The 26,692-nt window shown below is 39.2% G+C and overlaps 2 protein-coding genes across 2 annotated transcripts in view; both read right to left on the bottom strand.

The window, feature by feature from the left end:
* fmn2a (formin 2a) overlaps positions 1 to 13,386 on the bottom strand; it is a gene marked incomplete at both ends in the record, with an annotated part of 37,352 nt that extends 23,966 nt beyond the window's left edge. Inside the window, 5 exons of the mRNA XM_079249203.1 lie at positions 3,620 to 3,761; positions 4,195 to 4,988; positions 6,381 to 6,533; positions 8,889 to 9,052; positions 11,214 to 13,386. Coding sequence (XP_079105329.1) covers positions 3,620 to 3,761; positions 4,195 to 4,988; positions 6,381 to 6,533; positions 8,889 to 9,052; positions 11,214 to 13,386 — 3,426 coding nt within the window. The remainder of the gene's footprint in view (positions 1 to 3,619; positions 3,762 to 4,194; positions 4,989 to 6,380; positions 6,534 to 8,888; positions 9,053 to 11,213) is intronic.
* Positions 13,387 to 18,653: 5,267 nt separating this feature from the next.
* Positions 18,654 to 20,630, bottom strand: chrm3a (cholinergic receptor, muscarinic 3a; the record flags this gene model as incomplete). The annotated part of the gene is made up of 1 exon (XM_079249460.1): positions 18,654 to 20,630. Exon 1 carries the CDS (start codon positions 20,595 to 20,597, stop codon positions 18,654 to 18,656), a length of 1,944 nt encoding a protein of 647 aa, XP_079105586.1. The 5' UTR covers positions 20,598 to 20,630.
* Between the last annotated feature and the right edge of the window lie 6,062 nt (positions 20,631 to 26,692).

The raw sequence follows: 26,692 nt of genomic DNA on the forward strand, positions 1-26,692 counted from the left end.
ATTCTAGCATATCATCTTGTATTTCATCCACAAATATCCATAAATCTGCACAAAAATAACAAAACTGTCATAAGAATGTGCCAAGAAATCATCGTATTTTACCATCTCATTCTGTCAGTTTGAGGCAACAATGAATGTGCATCCATCCAGTGGAAATACATTTTGTGCAATAAATGACAAAACTTGGAATTAATTTACCACCAGAATAATTTAATGCTGTTGTGAAACTTTCTTGTGTCCATATTAAAAAGAAAAGAAAAGAAAAGGCTATATGTGATGAGGGACAACATGTGTCTTTGTGTCATCCCGTGTAATTTGGAGAACCAAAAAGCTGATTTCGGGCAACACACACCATGTTGCAAAAAGGATTCAATCACCCATCCAAATAATTGAATTCCAGGTGTTTTGATCACTTCCAAGTCACAAAGTGTTAAAAAAAAAAAAAAAAAAAATCAAGCACCAATGCATGCAGACTGCCTCTACAAACATTCATCGCTCTCAGGAGCTCAGCGAATTCCACTGTGGTACTCTGACAGGAGATTCCATGACAATTGCTCACAATTCTTTAAAATCTATATTTATGGCAAAAAATGTAGGTGTGCAAATCTAGAAAAAGGAAATTCTATAAATCAAGCATCCTTTTCATAAATCAGTCAGGAAAAAAATATTGTGACACTGAATTTTGTTTTGTGCTGGACTAATCCTAATCCACTTTCCCACAATGCTGTCTGGTTGTCTTATGCTCTCCGGAAAAAGACTTGCTCATCCCCAGAACACTTCCAGACACACAATTAAACCAATTATCACCTGCTCCTAAACCTAAAAAAAAAAAAAAAAACATTAAAAGAATGACAAATCATTTTTCTCTAACTAGTCATCTTATGGACTCATCTATCTCATCTATTTTTGGCTGTTGCCAGGACAACAGTACCTGTTTTATTGCATTGTGTCAAGTGTGGGGTTATTCCTCATGGGCTGGGCTTAGATCTCTAGTTCCAGTGAAAGGAACTCTGAATGCTTTAGTATACTAAGATTTTGACAATTCCATGTTATTAACTTTATGTGAACAGTTTGGGGATGGTTCCTTCCTGCTGAGTGACTGCACACAAAGATGCAAAGCATGGGCGAGTTTGGTGTGTAAGAACTTCACTGTCCTGCACGGAGTCCTGACCTCAACAGGACAGAACACCTTTGGGGTGAATTAGAGTGAGGACTGCTAGCCAGGTCTTCTTGTTCAACATCAGTGTCTGACCTCAAATATGTGCTCCTGGAAGAATTGTCAAAATTTCCCATAAACACTCCTAAACCTTGTGGAAAGTATTAGAACTGTTATGACTTCAAAGGGTGGGCCGCCATCATATTAAACCCTATGGATTAAGAATGCGATGTCACTAAAGTTCATATGCATGTAAAGGCAGACGAGCAAATACTTTCTTGCAATTTTAGTGTAAGTGTTGAAACCTGCATTGCACATACATCAAGTGTGGCATTTACAGTGTTGTAGGAGACATCCTGTGTCCAACTGGTAAACTCTTGAAATGAAAGATGTATGCATTTTTCAGTGAAGGAGGGGATGAATATACCATTTCAGGAATTTCTAACCAATAATGTAACCTTTTTTATGGTAGGAAAAAAAAATCATACAGAAAATCAAAAACAACTCATTGCTTGCATCTTTGAACATTACCCAGTTTTGCATCTCATGTAACCTAAGGAAACATGTTTATATGATTTTTTTTTTTTTTTTTATACCCTTACTGCAAAATGTGTTTATCGAAACAAAGCATGAACAGATGTAAATCAGGTGGGAGGAATCAGTAGTATATTCTCTGTCAGTGCACTTTACTGTAAACTGATTCAAACGTTTGCAATAAGAGAGAGAGAGGGGTTAAACCTTGACATTGGGCAGTGATAGTGAATCTCGACAACTATTATTTCTTATGTTAGCACAGGCCTTAAAGGTAGAGTATGTAAGATTTTCAATATTTTCAAAATGAATTAACTAAAGAAATAACTACAATCATAATTAGATAGTTTTTTAAACATGTAGGTTCCAGTCTGTCCATATTTGATGCGTTATTAAGTTACACGTTTAATTAATGACAAAGACCCTTCTTGAATGTTTTCTGACCAGTAAAAAAAAAGTGTTTTTTTTCCCCACCAGTAGGGTGAGTATAAGCCCATTTATTGCAGAGCTGCTCTGAACTACAGCTCACAAGTGATTCCTGCCCTCATTGGAGCTGGCAAGGAGGAGGGGTGAGGGGTGAGTTTTGCTCATTACTGCCAACCTGTGGTCGTTTGTGGAGGTAGCAGTTTTGTGGTTTTGCTCACGACCTGGTGTTTGCCACCTGATGGTGGAAAGAATCGCCTCTGAAATCTTACATACTCTGCCTTTAAAAGTGGCCAAGTAATGACACCAAAGCTGCTCTCTAGTGGTAGGAAGATGCATAGCATCCAAACGCGAGAAAATGCACAAAAAACAGTCTGGTTCACAACATGCAAGGCAGGAATAGTTGAAATTAGTAGAAGATTTTATCGCTCCAAAGTAGCTGGATGTGTGTTTATGAGCTGGGAAGTCAAATGTCAACTTCAAATTGGGGTCGGTCACAGTTCTTAGCCATGACTGAGGAACTTTGACCTTTTTTGTGTGTTTACCTGCTTGATAACACCCACTGATTTAAAAAAAAAAAAAAAAAAAACTGTTTAGTTTATTGGCCGTTTGGCATTATCATCAACTTTACTCTGCTGGGTATGAGCTGAAGTGCAATGTGCTTAATGAAAAACAAACAGGGATGCTTGCGTATTTCCTTGCTCCACCGTACTGGATTTGTTTTGATACGCAAGAGTAAATAACGTTCATATAGTTAAACTTCTATTCAACTTGAGCTGGTTTTATGAGGGCTTTATATTTTAGCATTACATTTTAACATCCCCATAAACTAAAGATTTCCCAACAACGTTCTTGCCTGATACTAACATTTCACCTCACTAAAACTGCAGATGATTCCACAGAGTCTCAATTATGGGTGATAAGAGAAATGTTCCTCCCTGGTGAAACATTACTTGTGATTTGAAACACATAAATTTGACAAACAGCACATCAACTCAAAGTCTCGACTAGAGCAGCTTCAAATTGTGGATCAAATGCCCGACCTGCAGATTGATGGAGTGACATAAAGCGTGCTGGAGAGGGAAACAGTATGGTTATTAAACTAAGTCATACAGAAAGCACAATGGGAGGAACCACCATGAAATACAACTCCCAAGCTTCTCACTCCCTCCCTCCCTTATTTCCCCTCTCTCCTTCCCAATCTCTCTCAACAGTCATCATGGCCATGAGGTTTCTTCACTGCACGCGAGTCACTGGCTCTGTGCCACAGGTTGGTCACAAGGGAGTGGGTTGGGAGCCACATAATAACTGTCTGGCTGCAGCAGTTCCTCCTGTCTCTCAAAGTGACTCAGAGAGTGACAGAGGAGAGAAATGGAAAGGTAAGAGAGGACTGGACATGAAGACTGGGAAATCCCTGAAAAGTGCCATAATTGGTCACAGACACACAGACATTTTGGAAAAAAGGTCAAATCATCGTAGATGGAGGATATTACAGACGAAGAAACATACCTGTTTGGCCTTTGATTTGGTGATTGTGTCTGAAATTGGCTTCTTCTTCTCCTTGACGGCACTTTTGGAAAATAGCTCCACAAATTCTTCAAAATCTACAGTTGGCTCCTCAATTTTTTCCCACACCAGTGGACCAGTATTTCTAGAGGAAGAGTAAAAGCTGAATTACTTTAAAATGACTCATTTTACCTGCCAGCTATACTGAAGCTATTTTATGAGAACTCTTTAAGAAAACCCAATCCAAAAGTTATATTCTTGTCAAACTCGGGAGCCAAAAATTTCACGAGGAAGTTTCTCACTTGTAAGTAAATCAAGTAGTCTATTTCCTGACTTTAATTCAGCTGGAGGTTTTCAAGCCCTAATAAGGGAAGAAAACCCGGTTCAAGTCAAGTTTCTGCTGACCACAATGCCTGGACTGCATCTTTTTTTTCCTTTTTTTTCCCCACAAGGTTAGCATCTCTATTACCAGCATGTGCATGATTGTTATCTTAAGTGGACAAGCTTCCTCTTAAATATCTACTGTTCAGAGAATATCTCTTTGCAAATGATCCATATCTAGCTTAGCATATCCTTACTTTTTAGCGTGCAGCTGAATGCGGGTCCAGTAGAGCGGCTTCATTGGCTTGGGGGGCTCAATCACAGCCTTGGCAGGGGCAGCTTCCTGCACCATCATGGACGGCATGGGACCTGGTGGTGGTGGAGGCCCAAAGCCTGGGGGTGGTGGTGGAGGAGGGGGACCCATTCCGGGTGGAGGGGGTGGTGGGGGAGGGCCTATACCCGGCGGTGGAGGAGGTGGGGGCGGAGGTCCAAAACCAGGTGGTGGTGGAGGTGGTGGTGGTGGTGGTGGACAAGGTCCTACACCAGGTAAGGGAGGAGGTGGAGGGGGGGCAGCACCTGGTAAAGAAGGTGCTGGAGGTGGGGGCATACCCCCTGAGATTGGTGGAGGAGGTGGTGGTGGTGGTGGTGGTAGGGGGGGAACTGGCTGGATGATGCTCTGCTGCCTCTGCTGGCATGTGCACACAAAGCCCTCCGTAGATTTAGGGACGGCAGACGACAAAGAGGACGACGTGCCGTCGGATCCTCTGCTCGAAGGCACATCAAACTTAAAGCTCTCCTCCACAGGCGAGGTCTGAACAGACACCTCCTGGTACATCCGCTCTGGTCTTCCTCCTCTCGTCTGAGGAGCCTTGTGGTGGCCATTGCCCAGGTCTACAGTATTATCCCCACTGCTCTTTACCAAGGAGGCCTGTTGGCCTTGCAACGCAGCGATCTTAATCTGCAGGTCATCAATTGTTCTCTCCAGCTGAGGGATGAGGCAGGTTTCATCCTCTGAGGATGACTGACCAGACTTCAACCGGCCAGATTCTGTCTGTCAGTGAACAAGAAGAAAAAAAAGAATGACTGAAAAAGAAAAGCTCATATCTAAACTGCAAAAATAATAAATATAACCTGTACAGTTTTGCTTTTCCACCATAAAAAGTAATTTTCTCAGGTGCGTGAGCCATAAATATTGATATGAACATATTACGATCAAATAAATTCATAAACAGTAAAACAGTCATGACTTGGAGAGCTTAGTGTCAGAAGAGCTGAGCTGAGAAAGGGTCAAGAAAGTCCATAATGTCTAGACTGCGTCAGACCTCTGGCTCCAGACTGGTTAGAGCAGGGATGAGGGGATACGGAGAGATTTGACCCCAGAGACAGCAAGTCTCGCTGGGCCTTGCACAGAGAGGCTTCATGTCTTCTTCTACATTCTTCACTTGTGGTCAGATTTTTGCATCTTAAAGAGGATGCTCAGTCAGAAATGCCTTCATGTTTTTTTCCCCCCTCTTTTTCTCAATTTTACTGTTCTAGAAATCTGGGAGCTCTTTTGTAAGAATTTCACATATCTGCTAAACCAACCCTGACCTCTGGTGGACAAAAAAACTTACAGCAGAAGCATAAACACATGAGACTAATTCAAAAAGCAGAAGTTCAATTCATTTCTGAACAAATAAAACTACACATTTCAACAATTGTATGCTCTAATGGCTTTTTATGCATTTTAGAATTCACTTTTTATTTTCTTCCTCAACTTTGTTTTGATTTTATCAAATGTATAACGTTGTAGAATATAGTAGCTTGAACTACCATTTTTTTTTCTTTTTTTTTCTAGGCTTAATCCACTTTGCATAATGTTGCACATCTGGTATAAAAAAAAAACAAAAAAGCAAGTTACGGAAGAAGAGAAAAGCATAAAAAGTCCTAAACTCACAACACACTAGATCAGGGGTGTCAAACTCCAGTCCTCGAGGGCCGGTATCCGGCAGGTTTTTGTTGTTTCCCTCTTTCAACACAGCTGATTCAAATCAAATGGACCCAGCAGCTTCTTGTCAACCTATTTATGAACTTGTGAGATGTGTTGGAGCATGGAGACAACAAAAACCTGCAGGATACCGGCCCTCGAGGACTGGAGTTTGACACCTGTGCATGAGATATTTTGTGCTCATGTTAGGTGCGTTTTGTATATTATAGTGCATTATGTTATAATGATATCTGAGAAAAGTACACGTCTAGTTAATGCCAGTCCAGATGCAAAAAACAGATCTTAGAGAAAGATTCATTCCATCCTTCATTACTTTTAAATATTGAGCTTTGTAAAAGGTTTTCAATATACTTTACAACATACATACTGTACGTCTGAGGAGCAAATTTACCACCTTTTCTAAATGAGGCAAATGTGCTTTAAAATATTTACTGTGAAGGAGAGGGCGTAACCAACCTGAAAGTGCAGAGCACCAGGTGTCTTGGCTGATGAGCGATGCAAAGGGGATCTCAAGCGCTGTACTTTCCCTGCAGTTCGGCCCCCATAGAGTTCCCACAGGTGGGATGACACAGGGAGCCCTACAGATGCCCAGGTATACAGCTGCTCCTCCTACACATCGTTCAGAAACCAACAAAAAATGTTAACCTTTTACCACAGTTAGTTGCTCTGGCAATGAAGAATATTTCATATTGAGACTTATTTCTGGATTCATAAAAGCCACTCTTGCAGAAAACGTGAACAGTTACAACAGCTTGTGTGTGTCTATATTCAACATCCAGTGTGAAACATGTAAATCAATATTTTGCTACAGCATTAATAACAAAAACAGGCTCCCTCAAAGCTGTTCATCAAAATGTGTCAAATCAGTGTCCCTTTGGCGAGTATGCAGCAGCCATATCGTTTAAAAATAATGAACTATCCTCAACATTCATTTGATTCATTTATATCAATACAAGTAACTGGACAAATCTTGAGGTGACAAAAGGTCAACAACTTCTCAGAAACGTTTGCCCAATATTGGGTGTCAAGGGATTAACTTTACCTTTTTTTTTCTTTTTTCCCTTCCCTTTTGTTTTAGTCTCATTTCCCAATAGGTGGACTCTGGTTCGTTACCAGCACCAAGAAACCGAAGTATGTACACACAGAGGTCAAAACTAGAATGTTAACTCGTCTCCATGTGTTTATCAGCAAAGAAGAAGCCCTTTTACAGGTAAAAAGGAGACCGTTCATTTATGTGTCCTGAAAGATACTTATTCAATTCAAATACCTTTTTTAACTTTAGTGAAGCTGAAGGAAACATCCAACTTCAGGCTCAACACTGTGCAAACAATGCAACAACAACAACTTTTGCTCAGCCCACCAAATCACAGCTGCAAAAGTGGTTACATTGCCCTTTTAAAGAAGGAAAATGGAGAACAAGAGATGGCAGATGATAACAGACAGAATGGAGAGCTTAAACAAGAGGCAGCAGAAATATATTAAAAGGAATTTAAAGGAAAATATTGCAGAGCAGAAAAGACAGACTGATCATTCGTTTTGAGGCAGATTAGATGCAAGATAGAGAAACTTAAGCCTGCTTTGCTCTTGACAGCAGCAGCAAAGGTTATTCATTGTCGAGGTGAATAATGCAGGACTTCAGGGCAAGACCAGAGCAGAGACAACGCTGTACTATCCAGACACGACAAGCTTTTTGTAAGGGAAGAGCAGCCTGAGCCCAAGGCACGTGGAGCTGTTGCATAACATGGTCAGCAGATGGTCTACGCAAACACGCATGTGTGTATGTGTGTGCATGAGACTTAGTGTCAAAATGAGTTCCATTAATCCAGCCATGCAAGGAAATGCTTGAACGTGTTTCAATGGCTCATGCTGTCCCTTTATATAGGAATGTGCACCAGTTCCTAACCCTCTCAACTGCTGACCATTTACAGATTTTCCATTACAAAGTGGACGATTTTGATAATGCAGGAAGTGTTTGATTTGAGAGCTTTGTATTTGTGATAAACATCTTTATGATAAAGATGTGATCTTGGTCTTTGTCTGCAATGACCCAGATCTAGTTTCGTTTAATTTTGCTTACAAACATAGCTTCTTATGCGTATCAGTATGTGCATGGCTATGCATGTACATCAGCAGGGGTGTTGCATTTGTGAGGGTAGAAATTGCAACAAACAGTGTGACATCCCAGTATGTCACACTGAAGCAACACGATTATTCTTTCACCTCTAAAATAACATGATACCAATCTGTGAGAAATAGGGAGAAAACAGAATTCATGTACTGAGAATAAGTTGACCGTGTTTTTCCATCATTTCATATTGTTAATTGTTTTTCCATGATTTAAAACCTACGCACTATAAAATTATATTTAGTTGGATGAAGCAGCTTAAAGGGTAAAAATGACTCAGAGGGCTATGGTGCACTGTAAAGGAAAGATGTGCATGTGGAAGTAGGTTGGAGAAAGACATTAGTGGAACAGAAAATGAAATATTAATGAAATCATCTTTCACATGGTCACTCCATCGACATGCATCACTGCTTTTCAGGTAATAAAATTACATCTTTCTGACAGCAATAACAATAACAGACTGGATTATCTTTGCAATGAATATTGTGGAGGATGCTAAGGGAAATGTGTGCTCAAAATTATGACATTTGAGTATTTTTGTTCCCAATGATGATGTGTTTTTGCTCAACGGCTCATATTACACCATGAACACTATAGAAATATTTTTTTAAAAGTATAAAATAATTTAATTCCAGCAAGTTGGATCATATCTCAGCAAATAAATGTGCTTACTAGTGCTTAATTGTGAATGCACAAGTACCATTATTATTTTAATGTGATATGAATCAAACTTCTGGACAATCATTTTTATGCTTGGACAAGATAGTTCAGTGAAACTTGTGTACCATAATTTTGTTGAAAAAAAGCATAATGGGAGATGGTGATGATAGAGGACTTACATTAAAGACTGCTGAGACAGTCCCATCACTGTGGTGCTCTGTAGTGCTGTCGCTGAAGGGTTGCAGTAGGCCATAGAACAGCATCCGCTGGCACATTTCTCTTGCCTCCTCCTCTGCAGAGGCATCTCCATGAGTCAAACAAAGCCTCTCTAACAGAGTACGGCCTGACAACAGAGCAGAGGGAAGGTTGCTTTATTATTGTGTGGTGAGGTGAGCAAAAATGACACCTTATGTTAATCTGGCCAAACCTATGCCGGTTTCAGATTTAGATGTGATAATTAAACACCTACATGTGCAAACTCTGCTCACGCCATCAACATGCAGGTGATGAGAAGTTGTGTAAATTGTGATGTGCAAAAAAATTACAGTATAAAGTGACAAAACTTTCAAGCATCAAGAGTGGGTGTTTTAAATTTAATGTGGCTCAGTTTCATTATCGAGCCAGTCAATTCCATATTTTAATACAACATATTGGACCATGAAAAGAAAGCTGTCGTCTTATCAGACACTGGTGACAGAGTAAAAAGTAGTTCATGTGAGATGTAATGAATCCATCTTTTTTTTCAAAGTTCCTAACAGGTTTACATAGATTATGGAGAATCCTGATTCTTTAGAGGCAGAATAATCTTTAGGGGCTTTAAAATTATTGACTTCATATTAACTTGAATTGGGAGCCTGAAGCAAAAACACAACCAATGTAGAAAGTCAGTTCCTGAAACAGTGTGGAGTTACATTTAGCAATAAAGTTGTAAAACAAGTTTTACTCCCCCCCCTCCTTTGTTCTATTAACCATGTGATTCAGAGGACGGCACAATGTCAATTAATGTCCCATGACTTAAGGTCCTGTGGACATTTATTCTAGAGCTTTAAACTTGTTAGTAGAAACTTTTATGAAGACGAAGAATTATTCTGTGTTTTTCTAAAGCTGCATATGGATGTTGTTCGTGCTTTTCCAATGCACACCGTGCACTCAGTCATGTAATGATGCATTCATGTTTGAAACAGTTTCCAGGTCAAGACACATTCTTCAAACTATAATTCAACTTAATCAAGTTTTACAACTTAGACTTAGTCAAATTATATCTATGACCTAGGTTTCATGTTGCCAGTGAGAGGGAGGTTTTTTTCCAACTTTTAACAGGTCAATGATCCCTCCTCTCTTTCAGATCTATCAGATAGGGTCAGATATGACCTAGAAAAATAATCCAACGGTGCCAAACAAGGATGTGTCTTACATAAAACATATTAGATCCTACACAAGGACCAAACATGCATTTCAATTTGACAATTAGCTGTTCCTCTTGTTTGGTCGCAGTATTTCCACCTGATGAAATTAAAATGGATCTCACTTCATGACTTATTTTTGTCTGGCAGACAAACTGTCACTTGTGGTTAGCATCCACATCTGCACACAGTGAGTGCATTTGTGTGCTTGTGTGTGTATTTTTTTTTTTTTTTATATCTAATCCAGTGGAATCAGAGGATGGCATAGCCATGGGTGGCTGCTGCTTTGTCTCCCTGATGTATGAGCACATGCTCAGCTGAGTTCTTGTGAGGCCTCACAACACAAAAGAGGACACAGTGGCTTTGTTTTTATTAGGGGAGACTGTAAAAATGAAAATGTTTTGGTTAAATAAAAATAAAAATTCTGTTTCATCATGTTTCTCATGAGCTATTGTACTCATAAAAATTAAATCCTGCTGTAATAATTTGTGTCATTCATAGGTCATTAAAATTCCATCAGGCAATTAATATAATCAGCTCAAAAAGCTATTGCAGGACAACTTGATTTGGGATTTGAGCTGCTTAAACAGCTGACCTATTGGGCTTTTCAGCAACTGTTACATCTTTCTGAAATATTTTTATGTAAGGATTATATATTTTCTACCAAAAATCAATAATAATGACCTTCAGTCCAAAAAAAGAAAGTAATTATACACCATGTTTGCGTCAACAATACCATGCCAGGAAATGTATTACTCCCATTAGAGGAAAATAGTCTTTTTTTGCACATCAGACCCCAATTACTGTCAAACAGCTATTGATAACACTGGATGATGTGTTCTTTCATTACTACAAACAAAAGGGCTGCTGTTTCCCCGCATTCACATTTACACTTTTAAATAGTCCCTTTCAATCAGAGAGTATATTTGACCTTTTAGATTAACAGTCAGTGGGAATAATCCAGAATGGATAACATGTGCTCATCTTCTCATGGACCGTTTTCATACCTAATAGAACTTCTGTATTTAAATGTCATTTATGCCTTTTAGAAATAATTCAAGCTTTGTTTTGATGATGGTTCAGTTATTATATGCAACTCACCAGAGAAGACATCCAGGTAAGGCGCTGTAGAATTGGAGGTCTTCCTTCCATAAGATGCTCTTTTTGAGCCCAGTGTCCAGTAGTTCCCACCTGCATGACTCTTCTCTGGGGTTTCCTGCTCTTGGAGTTTAGCCACACCAGTTTCACTTCTCCCCGCCTCATCTAGCTCTTCAGACCAGTCTCCAGAGAGGCTATGGGGCCCAGTGATGGAGCAAGACCGCTGCTTGCGCTTCGTAAACCCATCAGCTTTGCTAGATTCCAAAGCAGCAACAGTGGCATCTGTTTTTCGAGGCACATTGGGGCTGGTAATGGGGGAACCGACTGGGGAGGTGAGCTGCCTGGTGGTTGTCTTAACATAAGAGGGGTGGACTGGTGGGTAGAGTCTGACAGTTGAGGGGGAGTTGGCAGATGTTCGTCTGGACTGAGAAACAGGCGGGCTGTCAACTGTCAGATGGCTGATAGACATGCTACTCTTCCTTCTTGTAAGGGACAGAAAATCCCGTCTTGCACTATCCTCTTCTTCTCTCTCAACAGACAGGTCCAAACTGCTCGCGCTCCTGTGAGCACCAATTGGACCTGTCACAACCAACATGGAGTCCAAATGGACAGATGGTAAACACATGTTTCTGCTCTGTGTAGCCTGACTGCCTTGACTCTGTTGTAGATGGAAAACTGGACTCTCCATGTCATCCTGGGGCTCCTCAGCACTCTCATATGAGGTGGTTGTGGTAGCAGTAGTGTCCTGGAAGCTGTAGGTACTGTTGGTCTTTGGGAAAACACTGCCGCTACTTCGCTCTGTGTCTACAGCTGAAGATGTTGGTCCACTTTCTGCTGATGAGTTTCTTGATATTGGAATGTTACTGCTTTCAGTCCCTATTTTATTATCAAGTGTTTTAGTTAAAGTTTTTCTGCCAGCAGATGGGGAGTAATGTCCCTGGTCTAGGTTAAATAACTGGGGAGATACTGTCGTATCGACCTCACTCACCTCAGAAGTCTGGCGCTCATTTGAGGGCCTGGGCGCCATTACCAGTTTGCTGTCGCTGACCACAAGCTGATCTCGAATGGCCTGCTGAATGTCAGATAGCAAGTCTTCAGTTTCTGCTGTTGCAGAGTGAAAACTGTACAGGTCAGCCTCTGAACCTGAACTTGTCTTCCGGCCAAATTCCCCCCCAGACTGTTGACCGTCTTTGGTCAAGCGGCTCAGATCACCCTCGACATCTGATAGCACGCCCATGTCATCAGCAGACTGGCTCGCCTCGGCACCACGCTTCAGTTCAGTCTCCCCAACATGTGTGTATCTCCCAGCATCTTCCAGCATGTCATCCTTAGACAATCCTTTCACTTTGGATAGACTCTTCCTGATCTTCATTCCTGAAAACACAGAACCCTTCGACTCAGACTTTGGTTTCTTCTTGCTACTGTGTTCTCCTCCTTTACTCGTCTTAGTGTGGAACTTCTTAGATTGTTTCTCCACTTCCCTCTCATCAGCATCACCTTCACAGTTGACGTCCGCAGCAGCTCCACTACTCACTCCACCTTTCTTGTGCTTTGTGTCCTGGTTTCCCATATTCTTTAGCAGGCGAACACCCTTGGCTAACAGGCCATGCTGTTGGGGTCGAGACTGGGCATGCTGGAATTCCTCTTGGGCTGCTGCTAATGTTATTTCTTGGTTGGTCAGAGCTCTCCCAGAGCTGGATAATCCCTGCTGTCTGCCCACCACAGTTAACGGCAGCTGTGAGGATGATGCTGGCTCCCACAGTACTGCTGATGCTGAAAGGAGGTGGAGACTGGCACTGACAGCCACACACTCTCCCCCCCTCCCCTGAACATCCTCTCTCACTCTCTGATCCTTTTTCTCTTTTTGCCCCTCCTTTCCCTCCCAATCTGCTCGTGTAAGCTCAGCTGTCTTGCATAACGGGCTGCTGGTCGAGCGAGCAAGCCGCTGATGCTCCGGAGTTCGCTGTCCTGCTCCATTTTCCACTGGACTTGGATGAAACTGTTTAGGGCTGTGCTGTTGATCCTCTATAATGCTCTGTTGTTGATGAAGAAGCGAGTGTTGTTGTTTATGGAGGATGTGGGTGACACTGCTCTTCCGCCTGCCTTTGAAGGTGGAGGTGAAGAAACTCTCTTTGAGGAAAGGAACTTGAGTCTCAACAGTCTTAATATTGTGCATTGTGACAAGTTTGGCTTCATCCAGAAGAGAGCAGATCTGCACACAGTGGCAAAGGCAGAAGTTAAAAATCACATTGGCATTTTTATTTTTTTTTATCTTTTTTTTTTTCATCTACCTCTCGAAGTCTGGAACTCTTTGTTTTGAATGAGGTTTGACCAACAATTTGAATTTCCTGTATATATACACTTTTTCAATGTAATGCATACATATTTTTCCCCCCTTGTATAGAATAAATAGCTTAGAGCATTTAAATTGTTAAGAATGTTGTAATAAAATTATCTTTAGACAAAGTATTTTATTTTTCACTTTGCTTAAAACCAGCATTCACACTGTACTTGTAAAGACGTTGTGATCTCCTAGATACAGATATCTGTACCGACTCAGAAAAAGACTATTCTTCTACACTTTTTCGAAAAAGGAAATGTGTAAATTGAAATTACCATAAGAACCAATAATATAGGAAACAACTGATGACTATTAAGCAAAAAGGAAGCTCTGTAATGAATAAGCCAGATTTATTTTTTATGTACCATTATGTACACCACGCCATAGCAACCTGTGGCCTGAAAAACATGTTTTTAAAACTGCAAGTACAGATTAAGATCATGCAACCTGTTATAACCATGACTGGTCTTTTCCCTTTTACTGCAGTATCAGTAAAATGGCTTTGGGGACCTAAAAGTGGAAACCAACAAACGTGTTGCAGACAAATGCTCTCATAAGCAAAGCTTATGACAATCTGACAGTGAAGCATAAATTAAACCTAAAAGGGAATTAGTAATGAGGAAATAACACACAACAATGGCAACAATAACAATACAAACAACAACAGCTTATGAAAATTAAAAACATCTTTTTTCTTTTTCTGAATTTTTCTCTCTTCGAACAACAGCTGTTTAAAAAATTATGTTATTGTATTCCTAAAAACAAATTATTGCAAAAAAAATATTTAATTTACAAACATTGTTGAGCTATTATAACTTCATGTGTTTATGTTGTGGCAGGCCCAATTAAATCTGAGGGGTTAAGGGGCTTATTGAGCCATTTAACTAATTAAAAGAAAAAAAAAAAACTTTGTGTACACGTATGATTGAAAATAAACTTTTTTTAAAGACACAAATATATCTAGATGATTAAACTAGCTAATTCTGTGAAGCATATTTGTCCAAACACAAATAAGAACCTTAGAACATATTGATCATGACTGGGTAAATCAATCAATATCAGTCATACCAATGAAACAGTGGGAAAAAAAAAAAACAGAATATAGTTCTACATACTACACTTTAAAACAGAATTTAGATTGTGGCTACTTGCCTGACTGGTAGATTCTTCTCACTGGTTTTGTGCAGAATGAAGAAAACAACACAAATGGGTGTTTGTCTTCCCCTGTGAGCCGCTCCTTAGCCATGGGTCACATGAAGCTGGTATTTTCCTCATCACATGTTTAGTCTCTGTGGCCATCTTCCATTGAGTCCCGTTTGAGACTTCTCTCTCTAACTCTATCAGGCCTAATCTCGGGAATGTGCATACATTTTTAAAAGTCAAAGACCACTCATGTTTATTCAGTTGAGATTGGAAACTTAGAGTAGCAGCTGTGGTGTTAAACAGTTGAACAGGAACTATAAAAAAGTGAGATGTGCACAGAGTATTTCTTGTCACCCCTAAGGCTAGCCTTCCAATCAGCAAATAAGTTTCAGCTGTGCTCCCCTGGCAGAGGCAGCCACCAGGCATAACAATTACCATGAAAAACACAGGTTTCTTAAACAAGGCCACCATTTCAAACTGTTTCATGACGTGCATCCCACATGTAAAGATGGCATTTCTGCAGACGGTTTCTCCTCTTCCTCTGTGCTTCCTTCTTCATAAGCGGATCACTCAATGGATTCAGTCTTTTAATCTTTTAATTTGCCACTGAAACAGATTCAAAACATTATAATTCCACAATACAGTCCACTCAGCTGCATGACAAGGTTACATGAATTAATTCACCTTAATGGACAGGTCTGTGATTTATCAAAATAATACATAGATAAACTAATAATATCATCAATTTTACATAACCTAATATTAAGAATTAACTGTGCAACCCAAATTTTATGAGTAAAATATAGTTTATTTGGAAGCAGTTATTTAGTGTACATCACGTAGATGCAGAAGCGATCTGACCTCCACCTTGCCTTCCTTCCAGCCTGACTTTTGCAGCAGCATGCTGACATGCAGGCACAAGATTCACTAGTACCTTATGGGTATGAGCGTTAGTTTGGAAAACTGGTTAGTGTTTTAGAAGCTCAAGTTGTCCTTCTCCTCCTTCGTATCACTTCCAATAAACAATTAAAGTCGTCAACAGAAAAAAAAAGAATATCAACAGTATTAGAGAGCTAGACAAGATAAAAAAAAAAAAAAAACATCAGATAGAATACATCATTAATTTCCAGTTTCAGTTCTTACACAAATGTGTTGAAGCCTGTCTTACTGATCTGAAAGGTTGAAACTGTCAACAATAACTTTTAAGAAAGAATATAGGTGCTACAGTAATATCTTAAAAAAAAGACTAGAAAATGCCAAATGGTTTATTTATGTAGTGAATTGAATCAAAAACTGCGAAAAATTATTTTTTTCAAATTATATAATCGTTTGACCTCTTAAACAATTTTGATACTATCTACATAATATGGACAAATAATTAAATCTGAACAAATAATATGAGTAGACCTGTTGCTCAGAAAAAGCCATGTTCATCCCTCAGATGGGAGACTTCCTGGCTGATACACTTTTGGGGGAATCATCTCTCATGTTGTTCATAAAATGTAATATTCCGTACACAACGTTTAACAAAAAATTATTGTAGCATGATATGATTGACATTTGATACTATTTGGACTGGAAATGTAACATAACACTGGTTTTATTGAGAGACGTATCACAGTAACTCAAAACAGACTTGGTTCAATTTTTTGTGGCATCATTTGATGGGAGTAAAGGTAAATTTGTAAATTTAAGATAATTTTTATGTTAAATTATCTAAAATGTTTGAGTCTTGAAAGGAACTAATATTAGCAAGCAAAGCTTTCCCAACAAACAAAATCTTTGATATTAAATACAGAGTATGGACTTTTAATATTGTATGGCTGTTTAAGAACCACAATATAAATGGGTATTTGAGGAAGACAAATAAAAAGTGACTTGAATATTACTTGAGGAAATAAAAGTGAAAATAAACTAAAACATTAGTGAACAAAGTAGTCATGATGTGTTGTGATACAAAAAACACTTCATTCCTGACAAAAAGCTTTTTTTGTTGTTGTTTATTGACTTAAAATAAGGATATAATTGGCATACTTGAAACGAAACAAACTGTGTGTTGACCATTTGGCGGTTTACATCCCAGTACTAAAGTATAAAATAAATCATGATTTAATGATGATTTATTATGACACTGGAGCACACTGTGTTCAAAGCAGGAAAATATCAGGGATTTTTCACTTTTTTTCCCCACCATCTAATTTACAGGCAAGCATCATGTATGTATGACCACTGTGTCCAATGTTACAGAATAACCTCCCTTCTGTTAAAGTAAAGTTTAACCACACTTCCAGTATCTTTTACACAATGTCAATACAAAAGATTAGGATTCAGCAATAAAGCAAAAAAAAGAAAAAAAAAAAACCAAACAAACAAACAAAAAAAAACAACTTCTGATTAGACAAAAAACAACATAATGTGCATTAAAATATAAATTTAAATTAATTGTTCATGTTGATGCTGACTATTTGTTATTGATGTGTTGGGTTTCCCAGCTGTAAAAAAAACCTGATTATACTTTATACCAAATTAGGGGGCCACAGTATATACAAATCATATGCTGCAAAGCTTAATAACAATTTAAAAGATGAACTACTTCTTCCACAACTCACAAAAAAGGAAGTAAAATCATAAATAAGATTCATTGATTGTGGCTGTTCTTTTTACATGACATCCATGTTTGAGCAATTCCATTAAACCAAACAGTCTCACAGCATGAATAACTGATGCACAGTTATGATTCAAAATATCTTCTTTTTTTTGCCTTCATTTAAGATTTTGGCACTGCAGTGTAGATGATGATATACTGTACAGTAAACTGGGTAACAGGTCTTTCTCTTGGCCACTAGAGGCCGCCGTTGTTCTTCTATATCATAGATGGTAGACCTTTAAAAAAAAAGTTCCTTATATGAGTCAGTTGTAGAACTTTAAAAGTTTGTGAAAAATCAAATGTTCCTTTAAAATGGACATCGTTGTGTGTGTAATCAATCATTGTGTCTCAAATCTGAAATATCCAAATGCACATGAAAAGAATATCATCATTGTATAATCATTACCTTTGACAGAAAACTGCAAGTACATAAAACACAACCAATGTACTTATTGTCTCCACCATAAAAACCACAACAATCACATTGAACACAACAGCAGTTCACTGACTGTGGTGCTACACAGAATATTCACAACTCAGTTCATCAAAAGAATAATTTTCAGACTGGCTCAAAATCTCTGGAATACCTAAAGATGAATATCACAAAAATAACAGATCTGTGTTGACTGAGAGTAACGACTCAAGAACTGTTTATATTCCATTTGACACAGGAAAGTTTTATCGATGTACAACGTACAAAGGTAATCCACAAAAGTTAAAATCACATGCCAGTCAAGAAGATGTCACTGCAAATCAGTAAAATGTAGAAGCCTGTGAACACAAAATTGGTTTTCTCTTGGCTCTCAGTAACATATTACAGATACGTAGTTTTGTTTGAAATGCAAACCCACTCTGCACATTACAAATCTAGCTACCCACACAGGGAAAAGATAAGAAATGTGAATTCCCCACCCAGTGACATAGACATGCTTTCTATTTGTGTCAATTGCACTTCAGTATTTCTCCTGCAATGCATTTAAAAGCCCTTTCCAATTATTTTCCACACAGTTCATTTTCTCTTTCTTGGTAACTACTTCTCCACGCAGAAAGGCAAAGCTTTCATCTCCAGACCCCACCTTAGGCAAACCTTCACACACATTTACACCTTTGCTAAATGGATGCAGTGACACAATCACATACCACAACACCACCACATAGGTTTGCTGTGTTCAAAACATCACATCCATGAAGGACATTGAGGATGTCTTGGCAAAGATACTCCACAGAAACAACTACCTGGAGGCTTATTTCTTCCCCCTGTCCTGTGTTTAATCTTCAAATTCTTTAATAAACCATCCAAACTTTCAGTCATTTACGTGGATTCCCTGGGAATCCTCCTGTGGAAGACCACCGACTGCCTCTGTTGGAACTGCTGCTTCCTCCTTTTTTTCTGGTCCCATCGGCACAACAGTATCATCTTAAAGGTTGTACGGAAAGTTTTGTTGCAGAGTGCGTAACACATTGGATTGACTGTACTGTTGACGTAACACAGCCAGTAGCCTACTGCCCACAGGGTCTCTGGGATGCAAACTTTGCAAAAGGCATTGATCAGCACCATGATGTTGTAAGGTGTCCATGTGATGATGAAAGCTAAGAGAATAGCACTGAGAGTTTGAGCAGCTTTCTTCTCCTTCACTAAAGACATACGCTTTCTCTTAGTGATTTGAGTTCGAGCTTGGGCTGCAAAACGCTTTGCCATAGCTGCTTCTTTGAAGGACATTGGGACAGAAGGGGACTTGGTAGCTGTGCTGGTGGGAGTGCAATTGGTGGCAGTGGTAGTGGTTATTGGATCACCATCCAGAAAGCCTTGGTTAGAGTTGGTCTGGATGGTAGACATTGACTGAGTCTTGCGTGTGCAGAAGCGTTGATGGTAGCTATTTTCCTTACTGTTTGTTTCCTCAGGTGTAATGGTGGCAGTGGTGTTGGTGGTGACTGTTGACAGGTTGTCTCGGTTATATTCAGCTCCCCTCAGGGGATCCTCCTCTGAGGCTGCATCCAGATCCTCACATGAGGTGAGTTGAGAGTTGACAGCAGCCTTAATTCCAGGAAGGCTAAGAACGATTGAAAAGATAGCATGACTCTGGGAAATCATCTCTCTTCCCCCACAGTCCTCATCCTCCGAGGACCCAGAGTGGTCCAAAGACACAGCAGCATCATTGTTGTTCCAGCTGTCACTGCTGCTCTGGTCTGGATCGCCATCTCCCTGTCGGATACTGCCAGGTCTCCAGGAACGAACCCCAGGCCAACAGTGGAAGCGACCAACCAGCTCTTGACATGTGGTCTTTTTCTTTGACAACTTGGTCAACTCATAGCTGCTGCAACTTCTTGAACTTCCTGTCTGATGTACAAAATGGGCTCTTTCACCCCCTACATTCCCTCTTTGTCCCCCTATCCCACCACGGGCCTCTGAACCCTGCAACCCAGCTAACTCTTTTGAGCGATTCTGAGTCTCTTTGTAAATACGCCAGTAGAGAACACTCATTATCGTCACAGGCAGGTAGAAAGCAGCCATGGCTGTGCAGAAGGTGATTACAGGCTCTGTCAGGAACTGAATATAGCATTGATTTGGAGGCACTGTTCTTGTACCAACAAAATATTGCCACAGGAGAATCGCTGGGGCCCAAAGAACAAGAGAAACAAACCAAGCTAAGCCTATCATGATTCCAGCCCGCTTTGTGGTCCGTTTAGCCCGATAAGTTAAAGGCCTTGTGACTGAAAAGTAGCGGTCAAAGCTGATGACCAGTAGGTTCATAACTGATGCATTGCTTGCAACATAGTCAATAGTGAGCCAAAGGTCACAGGCCCAGTTACCCATAGCCCAGTAACCCATTATGAGATAAGTTGTGTAGAGGTTCATCGAGATCACTCCTATGATGAGATCAGCCACAGCTAAGCTCAAAAGGAAGTAGTTGTTGACTGTCTTTAGCTGGCGATTAACCTTGAAGGACACCACTACCAAAATGTTACCTATGATGGTGACAAGTGACAATGTGCCTGTCAGTAAGACAATGAGGACAACTTGCCACACAGGGTGACCACCCAAAGGGCCAAGGGGTGGAATTTCAGTCACATTTTGTGAAGACTGGTTAAAAAGTTTGCTGGTGAAAGAGGAATTGTCATCAACAGGTTCCGCATTAGGGGCCAACCAGGGAGCTCCTGCGGTTTCTCCTCGATGGAGCACGTTGGGTTGTGGGTAGGCTTTGGCTGAGGGAATGGCAGTCAGGAGGAGACCAGGGTCTGTGCTGTTGGAGCTCATTGTTATGTTGTGGCATATTCTAAAGAAAGAGACAGAAAGAAAGATAGCAAGGGACAAAAAGAGAGGGTGGGGAAAAGAACATGGCACACAAACGGGAAGGGGAGAAGGGGAAATAATAGTGACAGAGAGAAATTAAATGAGAAAGGACACATGAATAGTTGACAATGCTTTTTATATCCAGTAGGTGAGGCTATAAACCTGCTAGACCAAGTTGGGTGTACGTGTCTGTCAAAGATGTTTTAGTGTAATTTAGTCTTTCTCTTGACTATAATTTCACTCATGGACAATCAGCATGCACATTTTAAATGTGATGGCAACCATACATCACACACAATCTCACCTCAGTGTTAGAAAGCTTTCATTGAAAAGGAGATTGCAATCAGCACCTGTTTCTCACAACACCCAGTCAATTGTCGAGAATCTGGTGTAGTACTTTCTCCTGACAGCTTTCTCGACTGTGATGTCTTTCTCAAAACAGGAACTTGCAGAACACTGGGTACATGGTCAGGTTTGGTTTGTCTACTTTCAGATCAGATGTGGAGTAAGCTCAAAGGAGAGCTTTGCACAAAACTTAACTCAGGTGTAGCTTATCAGTCAACAGAGTCAAACACTTTTGGTATGAAAGCAGAAACCTGCTTTTGGATTAATTTTGAGATTTCAGTTCTGCCCCCCAAAAAAGTTTTTTATATGTCATTTTGTAATATAAAGAACTGGTTTATTAGGAAGCAGAAGCATTTTGACAAGAAGGAAAAACTACTTTAAAAAATAGCTATTTGGTTCTGATAAATCTTAGGTATTAACTGGATTAATTGAATTAGATGCCCATATCTTAAAACGGGCAAAACTTTTAATGATTCTAAAGACAAAAAAACAAATTTCTCAATACATTGTAACAAAATTTGGTGAAGTTTTAAAAATTTGGTGAAGAAAAAAATAGCAATTTAAGCCCTATGACATTAGATCACATGAAAGCAAATATATATATATACATATATATATGTATAAATATATGTATATATGTATAAATATATATTGTAAATCAGTATATTTGTGACATTCCCTAGAGGTAAAACTCAACATGCTTTAGTACCGTAGCTCAGCTAGCATATCTAATCATGTATCTTAAATTTCAAGATTACACCATATCACATCCAGTTATTGCATTTTTAAAGCTATTTCCTGCTATATAAATGTGGGCAAAATAAGCTTTTAACAAAACTAATTAATGTGAGTCAGCCTCTGAAAGGAGTAAAAAACATTGTTGCTGGGGTACACTTGTAGAATGATCTAACCCCACCTCTAACCCATCCCAACTGCTACAAACACCAATTTTTCAACTATATAAGACTACAGTAATCACACTGTATAAAAGTACAATCACTTGCACTCTGTATTTAATCCTGCAGGGAAAGACATTTGAAGAATAGTGCTGCACCTGTGCTTTGACTCTCATATCTCCCACAGAGCTGTTGAATAACCCCAGTAGCCAGCGGCGTCTCACAGCTGTTTGTGACACCGAGCATACAGTGCTACAACTATTATTGGAAGCCCCCCGTCGTTCATGCTGCAGACCCGCAACACATTTTTCATGCACATATAGGGACAGTATGCTCTCACATATCACGCATATATAATGTTTGTTACAGTTCTGGAGTAATGCACAGCCCCCAGCATGCATAATCTGAAGCATATGCATAGACACACATCATACATAATGCAAATACCAACACAGTAGGATTGTACTGACGAACCGTTTCTTGAGGAACAAAAATGCCACTGAAAGAAAAAAAAAAAATCATGTTCATACAAAATAGCAATGTAAGTTGGATGGCAAACTTATAAGCCTCACAAGAGAACAGAGTCTCCTTTAAGTTTTCTAAAAAGCTAAATCTACTGAATTTAAAATACAGCAGTGTGTTAGTGATGAATGTTAGAAGGGCAAAAATGTGTTTGTGCAAAGATAAGGGCTTAAAAAGTAGGAAAATCTGTCTTTAATCTGCTACCTTTACGTGCCGTCAACACAGAGTGGGTAAATTATTTTAAATAAACAAACAGTGGCTTTTTCTTATTATCATTAAAAGGACATACTGTCCTGTGAAAGCGTGGTAAATTACTGTACTGTTAAGTAGAAACATTGCTAGTTTGCAGAACAAGGAGGAAGCCCTGGATTCAATGGAGAAGAAAAAAATTTCACTCAGTATATGGATTTTTTTGTAAGATGCATGATGAAAGGGGAATAAAGCACTGTCATGATAAAGGAGAATATTAAGTGAAACTATCTTGACACATTGATTAGTTTGGTCCTGCCATTTGCTGCCACTCTTTGAACTCTCAGAAATCTACATCTTCACTCCTCAGGGAACAGAATCTCAGCATAGTCTGTCTGGTTTTTGGTTTCACTCCAAACTTTACACCATTTTTTGTGTTAAACACACAACTGTAAACAGCACATTATTTGAACATGTGTGGATGAGATATGGGCAGCCAGCTGCTATCATAGCCATGTGATTTCACTGTCAGCGTTAAGCCCTAAAGTGCCCCAAGTTTGACTCCCAGAGGTGCAGGTGTGACAGTTTCAGGTACACAGAGAGATCAATACTCATTTACTGTGTTGCAATGCAAGTGGTCCTATTACATTTCACAGCATTTGTACCAGCTTACTTGGACAGCCCAATTCAAGCTTGGCACAGAGATCCATCTAAATCGGGTGAGTAGGCCAGGTGGTGGGAATCAGGCAGGTATCAGCTTTCTATTTTCAGCAAACTAACTTAGCAGAGGGGCAATCAGAATAATGAATGGTTGAAGCAAGCCAACAAAAGGTAAAGCTGCTAAGAACGGAAGCCATGACATCAACATATCTTACATTAAAGGGATAAATGGAAGTTTAATCAGTTGTATCCGTGATTTAAAATGCTTGTTTTTGCACACTAGCACCACTGCTTTTTTCACCCTGCTTGCTTGGTCTCTTTTCTCACATGCAGGCTTTACTAGAACCAAAAGCTTAAAGACATCTGGAGGCAGACAGGAGTTTTTGCACTTACCATAATCAGGCATTGTTTTGAAAACTGCTCAGGCATAAGCAACTTTAACTCAAGAGAGTATGCTGCCAAAGAAGGCACAAATAAACTCAACCACAAACTCCAAACAAAACACACACTTGCACTATAGGCAGAGAGGAAAAAAACTGATCAACAATGGGAGGCAAAGGTTTGATTAGATTTTCATGCACTGGCAATTCCAATAGACAAACAGCCTGGACGTATACGTATTACTTTGACCAAGCAGATGTAAGCAGTGGTTTTGTGATTACTGGCTGGGCAATTACTCTATCTCCATAAAGTAAGTGCATTCCTGCCTATCAAAAAGTGTCAAAAAGTTAGGAATCAAGTGTGGGAGCGAGTCAAAACACCGGTGATTTATAAAAAAACAATAACAGTTTGGATTTACTCTCATTAAACATTTGTTATATTGATAAGAATCCTCTAAATCTTCTCAGTAAGACCCTACTTGTCTGTCATGGTCTGCACGGTGTGATATTGTGCAAATCCTGGAGTTTAGGGTGAAGTTGATGAGAATGCTTGTTGAAAGGTGAAATGTAATCTGGGAGGCAGCGCCACAACACTGCAAAATTATCGATTTAGTCTACATCACACAGAGAAGCAGCCTTGCTGGACAGCATAAACTGGAGTACTCCGATCCAGACGTGTTATCTTATATCTGCAAATAAAGATGATGTAATAGTTCGCTAGGATGGCTAAAACCAGACATAAACAATGAGACAATGTATAGTATGTAAATAATATAGGGGTGGATATTACTGCTTATCTTATATTGATAACGACCATCCAGGAATCATTAAAAGGACAAAACTGATAGCATGAAGAACAAATGAATTTGTAGACCCATTCTTCCTTTATAAAGACATGAACAAGGAAAGCTGCACACATAGAGAGGGAAACAACATGTGGTGGAAGTCAGCGGGCATAAATCAATAGTTGTTTCCAAGTGATAAAACCTTGATCGTGTATACACTGTGTATCCTGGAGAACAAAATGCTTGGCCCTTTGTTTCCCCGTGGACCAAGCACATATCTTTGTGTATAGGTGTAGATTCCAGGGAACGACTGAACAGGAACTGTTTTCAACACGGACTAAAACCTGAAGTACATCTGAACTATTCAGTGTTTTCTGATTAAAATTAATTCAGTCATCAGTTTAGTTAATGCTGAATGCATATACAAGAAGTACTTGTTCAAGCAAAAAACACAGTAGATGAATTAACATCACATCAGGTTTGTCCTATTGCAGTTCATATTCTGAATATGTAAGCCAGAATGGTGAGTGTCCAGATGCCTTTATAGAGCAAGTTGCATGGCACGAAAAATGTGTAGATAATTACTTTTTAAGGACTGTTGAAGCCATTTTTAACATTTTTATAGTGTAGTTCAAATTTCATTGGAGGGTTTGTCTACATATCAGTGTTTTGTATTGCATTAGTTGTAAAGTGGATGTCAATTAATGTCCGTTTGCCTTGTAGGAGGGACCTCCAGGAGCTGCAGTGGAAGCTCCATATGTAACATTTTCTGTGTTATTTTGCAGCTAAAAGCCTAACGTTCAGCGTGGCATTGTCTTAGCTCCTAAAGGACATTCTAACAGTGTTGTTTTGTCAAGTTTTAACCATTTTTTTTATCTAGATTATGCTCTTTTGTGCAACTGCATATGCAATTGTACTGGTAAAAAAATAAAGACAGACATCAGGTTGATGAGCTGAGCTTCCTCTCAATCCTTCCACAACCCAGCCAAACCTCACAAGGTTTACATTGATGAAGTAGAAAAAAGTTGATTTTCAGGGGAGAACGTATGTGGAATCAAATACTTCGTTCTCACATGGTTGAAGCGTCTGTTTGACACTGGAAATAGATATTTTATGTTTTAATCTAAAAAAAAAAAAAAAAAAAGCAGGGAACAAGGTGTGAATTCTCTGGGGTAGATAAAAAAAAACAAAAAAAACAACTTGCCTGAAGAAAATGTAAAGATGCTGATTAAAGTTTTTGACCACTGTGAGTGTTTCTAGATTTACAGATTCTTTATATACATCAAACTTCCTTCAGTAGTACTAATCATAAGTCTGTTGCACATTGCAATTTCAGAGCACGCTTTACTTCTGAGTACTTTGATTACCTTTTTTTGGACACATATTATAAAGGTTTCCAACGGACAATATATTTCTAATATTTTCTAAGAATCATCAATGGCAAGAATTTTTATGATTATATTGAAAGAATTAAAATATATATATGTAAATCATATGTATTGCAGGTATTGTATATCTACACAGTATTGATTCATAGTAAATTATGATCATTTCCTTTTTTTGTGCATATGTAGAAAAAATAGATATAGCTGTTTTATTGGAAGGATATGTTAACATTTTATATCTGCAGTACATATTAAAGAGGAGCAGAGGGAAGGAGACTTTTTTGTAGTTCCTCTGTATGAGCTAAATCTATCACAGGCTGGTGATGATGGCACTGCTGCCAGAAGATGGTGGAAAGGGTTGTGAAACAGCCTGAGGCCATCTGTCAGGTGCTCACGGCTGACAGAACAAGCATTTAGTGCTTTCTTGGCACAAGGTGAGCTTGCTGGAGTACATGAGTGATGTTTAAGTCAACTCTTAAAAGTCCACAGATTTCCAGTCAGGAGCATCTTGAGACAGAGAATAATGTGAAGTCTCTACAGCACCTTTTGTTGTGAAGTTGTGAATAATCTGTTGCTCAGCTACGATCGCTACAAGGAATTCTGAAAGTACTGTCAAAACATATTGATTATAAGTGAAGTAGTTAAAAGGGATGATCTTAACAATCACAAATTTTTTAGCAGTAAAAACAAGCATTTAGTGTACATCCATTTGAGTAAGATCTGACTGTAGTATTCAGAATAGTGTCATTGTTGATGGCAGAAGCCCCTATGTGCCATTCTAAAAAACTGCATAATAAGATGCTACAGATGTGAGAGCCAGGGTTAAAGCTCCTGAAACTACAGGTTTTGCAAAGGTTTTGATGAAAAATGTCATTTTATCATGGCAGGACACTCTGT

This window comes from Telmatherina bonti (assembly GCF_933228915.1).
Source record: "Telmatherina bonti genome assembly, chromosome: 11".
In the NCBI taxonomy this organism is placed as follows: Eukaryota; Metazoa; Chordata; class Actinopteri; order Atheriniformes; family Telmatherinidae; genus Telmatherina; species Telmatherina bonti.